Source organism: Limulus polyphemus, unplaced genomic scaffold, assembly GCF_000517525.1.
Source record: "Limulus polyphemus unplaced genomic scaffold, Limulus_polyphemus-2.1.2 Scaffold2, whole genome shotgun sequence".
In the NCBI taxonomy this organism is placed as follows: domain Eukaryota; kingdom Metazoa; phylum Arthropoda; class Merostomata; order Xiphosura; family Limulidae; genus Limulus; species Limulus polyphemus.
The window spans coordinates 159,906-169,407 of record NW_013665612.1 but is presented as its reverse complement, the minus strand read 5'-3'; the positions used below and the strand labels follow the sequence as shown (position 1 = coordinate 169,407).

Genomic DNA, 9,502 nt, shown 5'->3' with positions numbered 1-9,502 from the left:
ATTATTATATACATATGTATAATATATATATATATATATAATAATAATATATATATATATACACACATATATGTATATATGTGTATATATTTATTATGAAAATGCGTTTTGACTTTTTCTCATAAAGCTTCCTCACGGTGGCTCAGTGGAAAATCTAAATGCTTTTTATGCTAAAAATCGAATTTCGAAATTCGTGATGAACACAGCACAGAAAACCAGCCCGTTGTGTAGCTTTGCGCTTAAAAAAAAACGAACTCACAAATTTTGACATTAAACCATAGTTCCTTTGGTACTTCAAGAACAAACGTAAAGATGCATTTTATCAAGTAGAACCACATCTATATAAAGTTGATTCCTTTGTGACGTAGTCTGGTCATGTTCTAATGCTTTTTCTTTTTTGTTACATAGCGACTTGAACCCACGCACATATTCTATACCTTCACATGAGCGGATTGCCTTTAAAATTTACATTCAATCTATCTTTTAAACGTAACTCGTAGCATGTTCAAAGTTAATCAAAATCTACCTTCTTGACTTCAGTAGTAATTCAATAACGTATAAAGAAATGTACATTATGTTGTTGGCATCCGATGCTAGCAAAGCCAGATAAGAAAAAACTAATAATCAGTACACAACTGGTAAAATAAAGAGTGAGTGTGCTATAAGAATAACGGTCTAATCCCACTATTCGATGAGACAATGATACCCTAAGGGGTTGTGGTGTGAGTGTGTTAATTATCCGCCTTCTCTGTAATGTAACAGTTCAAAATTAAGGAATGGTGCACAAATATTCCAAACCAAGCAAAATCAGTATAACATAATTAACAATTTTGACAGGAGTTATTGCAAAAATGCAACGTAAGTATTAAAATAAATAAAAAAACAAAATAAATAAAACAGTTTCGGTATTTATTGTAACCTTTGCTAGTTTTAACATTTTAAGAGGTGAGTTGTCCTTTAGGAGATTTATTGGTTACCAAAAGCGTTCAATAGAATGTACGTGTAGTTTCAAACATGCTGGCTAGAAATGGGGCATTTCCACCCTTCAGAAAAACTCTTAAGTCAAAATTTCGAAGACAGAAGAGCTAGAGAGTCAATATATCACTATATTACCAAAGAAGTATTTTATGTGTATCGAATCAGGGTTTTCTATGGCCTGGTGGCAAGGGTGCTCGACTCGCCATCTGCGAGTCGCGGTATCACAGAAGGTGCCGAACATGCTCGCCCTTTCAGTAGTGGGGGCGTTATAATATTACGATTAATCCTACTATTCGTTAATAGCGAGAATCCCAAGAGTTGGCGTTCGTGTGGCCGACTGGTTACTTCCTCAGGGTCCAGGTCTCGGCTCTATAGAGGAGCATCAGTCTATCACAGTATTATACATTTTGTTTTTCGGTGGCCTTGGTAAACTATTGTCACTTATGACTATGGTTACTTCCCTCCATTTCTTCCAACCTGCCCGGATCCTATCTCTCATAGCTTTCTCACTTCCTCCTTCATTTTGGATTGTACTGCATTTGTAGATTCTTCACACTTTCAGCTGTCAGGACAAGGTTGTCGATAAATAATAGCTCCCACAGTGGTCCCTTGTAGCATTGCTCACTCAAGATGTTGATGACAATGAAGAACAGCAGGGGTTAATGGCTGAACCTTGATACAGCCCAATGTTTACTTCACACTTGTATATTTCTCCATATACCATATTCACGATTGTTGTCGCTCCTTCATAAGTGACTCACTCTAGCCCGAGGAGCTTTTTGGGCACTCCTCTCGTTTGGAGGCACCAATATACTAATTGTCATAAGTGGCTCACACTAGCTTGAGTAGCTTTTTTGGCACTCCTCTCGTTTGGAGGCACCAATATACTAATTTTCGTGGCATAACGTTTTATTTCCTTCAAGGTACTTTTCCTGCAGTTGTCGCAGAATGAAAATTACATCTATCAATTGTATTTCGTCGATGTCTACAACTTCCCTTATTCTTTTTACCAGTGCCTTTTTTTTTCATTATCATCAAATACTACACCAATGTTATTCCTCTATAGTTTCATATTCAAGAGCATCTCCTGAAAAATAAAGGTCCACCATTCGAAAGCGCTCAGGTTATATGGTTTTTATTAATTCCTTTCTGCTTGTACACTGGTATCAATAAACTTTCTCTCCGTTCAGCAGGTATATGCTCTTCCCTCTAGATGTTTTTCAACAGGGTCCATGCATACTCAACTCTATCATCTTCTAGTACCTTAATAATCTCAATGACAATCTATGATGGACATCCCACATTGTCTCTCTTCATTTTTCTAACTGCTTCTTTGATCCCACTCTATTGACATCCAGTTCGGGGTTTGCTATTGGTGGTGTCTCTTCCAATTCTCCTGTCTCATTTTTAGTGAGAACTACTTTCTCATAGTACTGTTTCAATCTCTGTTTTGTTGCACTTTCATTTATCAGGAGCTTCTCTTCTTTTCCTTAATTACTTTGATCACTGCAATGTCTCTTTTTGCCATTTCTATTTGTTTGGCTATTCCGTATACCTTCTTATCCCCTTCTGGTGTCTCCATGTTGTTTTACCAATTTTTAGTTTCCTCATTCTTCACCAGTACCACGCTCTCTTCACCTGTCTTTTTTTTTGCTCTTTTGTATGCCATTCTTTGAAAGCTTCTTTATTTTATTTGATGGTTTGCTGTGCTTCTTCGCTGCACCATCATGGTTTCTTCTGTTCAGATTTATTTTATATAATAACTACTTCCAATGCTTAATACACATGTGTGGGATATTTCAGGTTTGTTTGACAAGCACTTAGGAATGAAGTATATGTTACATAATTTTTGCACCTTTCTCTGTGTAGAGTTGAAGAATGTTTGTGGTCTCTCAGCTTTCAGCAATACCCATAAGCATTGAAAATATTAAAGCTACTGCCTATTTTTACTGCTTTCGTGATTTTACGGAAACCTATCGTTTTCATTAAACTATAGTAACATAGGTAATATTTTGTGAAATTATATGAATAAAGATCAAATTAGCCTTTTGTAAACTAATAATGATTGAAACATACTTCAGTGAGCTCAGATATATTGTGTTGATTAAATTTAAAAGGTTACAGCTGCTCTATTTATTTTATAATTATTTAAAGTAATTGAGAAGATGTATTTAAGTATATTACGAGTTTACAATATATTTATCAACATTAATTAAAAAATACCTTTTGAAGATTCAACTTATACAATGTTTCATATGTCAAAATCTTATTAATAATTATCCATATATAACCTGCTACTCAATTATTATTTCGAGATAATATCGTTGTATCTGACAATCCACCCTTTTATTGTAATCAGTGTAAAAGCTTTTCACCATTTAATATAAGTTTTTAAGATAAAAGTTTTTTCGTTAATCACCATCTAATAATTTCATCCATAACAACTTGTAGCCAGAAAAATGTTTTTGTTACGATGTAGATTGATTATAAATATTTAAAGCAACATAATCAATGCAAGTTAGATGTATCATAATTGTTGTTATTGTTTTTATCCTTGGACCTAGCTATTGCATTTTCACAAATTAGATTTTATTACTTCAACATAACAGAATATATATATTTTTAAAAGGCCACTTTAAAGATTTTCTACAACACCTACAAACAAGCTGTACACAATAAACCACGTGATTGGTAAAATAAACTCATCTTGTCTATGGGTGTGGTGAACATCAACTTTCATCGTTGTTCGAGTTTACAACCAAGAGTTTGTCCAATGATTAAAATAGTCCTCAACAGTTCGCATGCAATATACATGATGAACATTTTCTGGCCGAAGTATTTAAATTGAAGGAACAACTCCCTCAGAATTTGAAATGTTTGAAATTCAACTGACATCTCTTTTAGCTTGCACAAATATTTATGTACTTTAGAACACGAACCTGGATCTTACATGTTAGAAATTTTTAGAGAGACATTATCTTACAAGTGCAATAATATTTGCATAATTCCCTTGATTCTTTCCTGAAATAATATTTACTTGCTCAGTAAAATAATTTAATTTTATTTTAGTACCAGATAATGCTGCATTTTATAGAATTCACTTTGTTTTGATAAGCATATTTTTATTTAAAATCATATATGTCCAGTAAAAAAAAACTGCTATACTGCATATAATAAATAAAGTACGTTTTTATTTTAATAAAATTTCACCAGTTTTATTTTTCTTCTTTTGAGTATGATATTGATGTATATGTTACGATTACATATTTGCCACAAAATCTCAAATTATATTTTAACTTTTGTTGCATATGATTATTTCTTAATATTGTTAAATTTGTCGATAACCGAGCAAAATTAATAAACTGTAATATACATCTTCAAAAATGCTTACAGAGTTATTGGTTTTCATATGCAATAAAAAGGTTCTGGATACGTAATAATCGCATAAAAAATAACATCCGAAATTTATTTTTATTTTTTAATGAAGTATCAAAGCTGAAGAAAATACGATAGATACTTCTTGACAATTTGTTTGAAAAGGACAAATACAGTTACGGTCAAGGCTGAACGTTAGAGTTACACAAAATCTTTATGGATTTTTAAATTGATTTTTCTATAAAAAACGACCTGTCATGTTAATATGTATTTTACCTTATTCGTGTATGTGTGTGTATATATGTATGTATAGTTATAGTATAGAACATAATACGTGCGAAACATACATAACCTTTGACTAGTAATTAAATTCCTTTGTTACTATTATGTCGTGACATATTCATAATTATAAATTTCTTTTCGTGATAAAAATTAAATTATTTTTTTGTTGATTAACTATCAGTTCTCAGGTTTTCTCATTATAACATAACATTGCTTAGACTATTTGTCTTTTGTTTTATTTTTCTAAACTAATATCGATCTATCACACATTAGAATAAGTTCTTAGTTTTGATAGAATGCAATCAATTTTTTGTTATCTTTGAATATTGCAATTGTAGAAGTGTTAACGGATATTAAGGCAGAAAAAGGCTAAGCAGTAACAACCCATTCAACTCAACTACTCAAATAAAAACATTGACAGTAGTATTATGTGATACGAATATCAAATATACTACTATCGAATATATATATATATATATATATTAAATATAATATCTCAAGTTAAGTATATACATCTTGAAATATAAATAAGTGAAACTGACAGCAAAAGTTGATATATATACATATATAAATTTCCAGACTACGTCTGGCATATTTGATTTGAAACAAAAATAAAATACTGCTGAACAGCTATTTCGTTCTTACAATTAGGCAGAAAAACAAATACTCCACTTTTTTATCAACATATAAATCAATCATGTTGGAATACTATTTGTTTGTTTTTGTTAGTGCAACGCACACCTCAAGAAGTGGCAATTTCTCTTTTTAAAAGAACAGTTGGAAAGTATCAAATAACTGATACTTTATGATACTATTAACAATGAGCTTCATGTTACCAATAATCATTTTGAATTATCAAGTTACGGTATGTGTTCGATCTTGATCTTTCTAACATAAATAATCAGGCAAAGCTGGCAGTTGTCATTTCGTTGTGTTTTTTTAAAGAAATGATACAATGTCATATATGTTTAGACTTGGGCATTTTAAAGTCAAGTCCTATAGAATAAATATTCTTTTATTCCATAAAAAAATAAAATAAAGTCGGATTTTAACAATTTGTTTTCTCCAAATATAACTTGAAAATATAGTATTTTAAATATTGCAAGTTTCTTATATTTCACTCATACTATAGCAATATGCTAAATAAAAATAACTTTCAATTTTCTCCTTTTGCAAAAAGACTTGAACATTGTAAACTTCGGAAAGATGATAAATCTTAACCTTCTAAAGACATTTCAGGATATTTTGGGAATATATTTTATCTCATTTTGTGAAAGTCACGAAAAAGTTTTATCCGGAAAACATTTAAAGGAAGTATAATTCAGCTTAAAGCTTGATTATTTAACGCATGAAATCGAATTTTGACTCTACCCCCGGTTTTAATATACTCACAAAACATAAATGTAAAAGAATAATTAATAGAAGTATTCATTTTAAATGAATGCTTTCAGTTATCTGTTATTATGAATCATAACTGGACGTTTATATCTCTCTCAGTTCCACCTCGCGAAACAATCATTATGGATAAGTTTGGCCAGCATCTCCACGGATTGATTGGTCCTTACAATGAAGGATATCCGTTACTTCTTATATGCGAAGCAGATGGAGGTAAGTTTTGAACTTGTTAATCTAAGTTCATCTAAGATTATGTGATATCGAATGGATTATAATCTATTTAATAATATATAAATTCCATCTACTGTAAGATAGCCTACAAAAATATGACATTCTTGTGAGTTTCAATATTGATTATGTAACTTTCCAACTTAATCAGGACCATCCTCTTAAAATTATTTGCTGATACTATTATTTTACTGCACATGCTATATTTTTTGTAAACAATTATTTTTAACTTCGAAGAAGCTGTTGTAATTACACTTATAAAGCCAAATTTAAAGTTAAAAAGATACTCATTTAATTTTAAAAGCATTATACTATAGATGTTTCCTGGTAGGTAATGTATAGATTTTAAAGCTAAACAAAATTAATTATTATAAGTTTAATAATATATATATATATATATATGTCGTAAATATTAGACCTACAAACCGGATAATTTTAACTTAATTACAGCCATTATTTAGGTCTCACGTAATGTAACACATTTATACACATTACTTGCACCTCCAAACTTCCTGTTTAATGGCTATTTACCTCACAACAAATTTCAAGCTTTAGTGAAGTACGAGTTGCATTCACATCGCCAAACAAAGGAATAATGGATGATGCATCATACACAAAGAAGCTAAAGCTAGATAAAGAACGTGGAGTATAAATATATAAACAGCAAGAGTACTGTAATTCCTCCTTTTCACTAAACGTTTATAATGAGAATGTTTAACAAATTTACCAAGAGTAAAACAATCTTAACAAAGTTAATTTATGCCAGGGAATATATAAAGCTTTGAAGACTTTGTTTTAACTTGTTTTATTCTGTTAACTGATAGGTAGGCTTTTGTTATCGTGTATTAAATGATATACTGACTTTCCTTGCACAGGAAGACCGCCTCCAGCGTTGACATGGAAGAAAGAAGGAAAGGTTTTAAAGGATAATTTTACTCTCACGCCCCAAGGTTTCTCCCGAAACGAAATTGTGCTTCCCGAACTCCGTCGTCAAGATTTATTCTCTTCTCTCGTATGTGAAGCTTCAAACAGTGACATTGGAGCTCCATTATTCAGTTCAGTCACGTTAGATTTAAACTGTAAGTATTAGAAAATTATATCTAAAACGTTGTGATTGTTGTTTGACTTTTAACTTCAATAATATATGACATTTAATATATATATATAGAATTTCTCAGTTTTCATAGAATAATTGTGACAACAATTTTTTTCTCATTGTGAATTCAAAAGTTTTTAAATGATTAGTAAAAACTATGTTAGTGCAAAATTATCGGTTGGTTGTAAACTACATTAATGTAGCTTTATGTAGTTTTCAACAAGATTTCTGATTTCGTAATTAAAAATCATCACTAAAGAGAGAGATTCTGATACTGGTGATATTTTGTCTTAAATAATCTTTCCAATATTGCATTTTGAATGACTTCAATGACACTACTCCTACAGCGTAAACTATATTTCAAATAATTAACTTAATTGTACTTCTATCTAACCTGTCTTTTCTAATTGTAGTCTTCAGCGATTTGTTTTATACTATGAAGTTTATAAATTTAACTTAACTTACTGAATCAAGAAGTTGAGACCGACAGTTTATTTTTAAGATTTGCAATAATGACTAGTGTTGTTATATACGCCTGTAGACTTTAATTTTTTTTTCTTAATTTGAGAATGATGTTCAATAGAAGGAGTTTTATGGAAATCTCAACCAAAGTAGCTTCAGCTCAAACTTTGCACAAATAGACTCATTTAGTAACATTATTCATCAGTATCCATTTCATTGCAATCCCACTAACTGAGCAGTAAAATCTGTTACTAACACAACCCTAAGGCTGTTGTAATATTTAAGATATTATCAATATGTTTTCATAACAATATGAATATATAAAGATAGATAGATATATTGTTGTAGTGTGAATGCCTTTCTTTTTAGCCCCCTCCCCCCAGTGGCCCAGCATTATTTCTGTGGACTTACAACACTAGAAACCAGGTTTCGATACCCGTGGTGCGCAGAGTACAGATAGCCCATTGTGCAGCTTTGTGCTTAATTACAAACAAACAACCCTTTTTTTAAGCTGGCGAAGCACAACTATAATTAACTATACTTCCCATAAGACATAAGCATTAGGCCTAATATAAATGTATTATGACAAGTATAATTATATATCAAACAAATGTTTCAATTTTCTTTTATTGGAGTTCTGACCAATATCGATAAACAAAATTAATTTGCAAGAAAGTTATTGAATTTCTTTTTGGATCCTTAGTTAATAATTCCCACTTTCAAATCAAGCCATTAAGCGTAACAAAATGATTTTAACTGATGATTTATTGTGAGCTTCATAATCAAATGATAAAAATTAGAACAAATAGTTTACAACTATCTAAATAATTCACGTTCCATGTAATGAATTATATCACAAAAAATCTTTTAAAGTACGAAGTCGGTACTTACACTTCACATGGTAAATTGAATAAGTGGTTTCATTCAGAGTTGCCCCCCAGTGGCACAGCGGTATGTCTGCGGACTTACAACGCTAGAAACAAGGTTTCGATACCTGTGGTGGGCAGAGCACAAATAGCCCATTGTCTAGCTTTGTGCATAAATACAAACAAACAAACAAACAATCATTCATAATTAGTTGGTATGTATTCAAATCCATGTAAGGAATTTAATTTCCATCATTATTTTCATGTTTGTTAAAGCGAAAAGATGAACAATGGACTATCTTTGATGGACTCACTGCAAGGATCTAGACTCGAATTTCATAAGTATAAGTCCTCCTACTTACAGCCGAGAGACTAAAATTTTACTGTAACATGGTGTTTTTTTCTTTAAAACCACCAATGAATAAATGTGGGTGTACAAATGGAAGCCACACTTTGACGGTTATGTTGACACATGACAATGAAAAATGAATATTTCTTTTTCTATGTATACAATTTGTCTGACAAAGAATTAAATGTTGGGTAAATATGAAAATTGTTTGAAATCCACGTAGATTCATTGTTAATACAAATGAAAATAATATTATTTTACAATTTAAAAAACAAAAGCGAAATTTGTAAAGATAATTTTTCAAAGATCCAATAAATGCCGTGAGTAAAACCAACCGCACTAACAATTTTATGAATACCAGATTTACAGAAGACATAAAACACAATTAAAAATTTAGTTTTGATATCTTAAATAGCGTTAACCTAGTTTTTACCTAATATCAAGCCTAACCAATTTAAATAAAGTCGTATA

General features: G+C 30.8%; 1 protein-coding gene across 5 annotated transcripts in view; it reads left to right on the top strand.

Annotated features, from left to right (window-relative positions):
• Positions 1–9,502, top strand: part of LOC111087314 (synaptogenesis protein syg-2-like) — a 137,670-nt gene that overhangs the window by 80,375 nt on the left and 47,793 nt on the right. For all 5 annotated transcript variants that reach the window (XM_022393618.1, XM_022393658.1, XM_022393582.1 and 2 more), the window contains exons 3-4: positions 6,133–6,243; positions 7,134–7,337. In XM_022393618.1, coding sequence (XP_022249326.1) covers positions 6,133–6,243; positions 7,134–7,337 — 315 coding nt within the window. The remainder of the gene's footprint in view (positions 1–6,132; positions 6,244–7,133; positions 7,338–9,502) is intronic.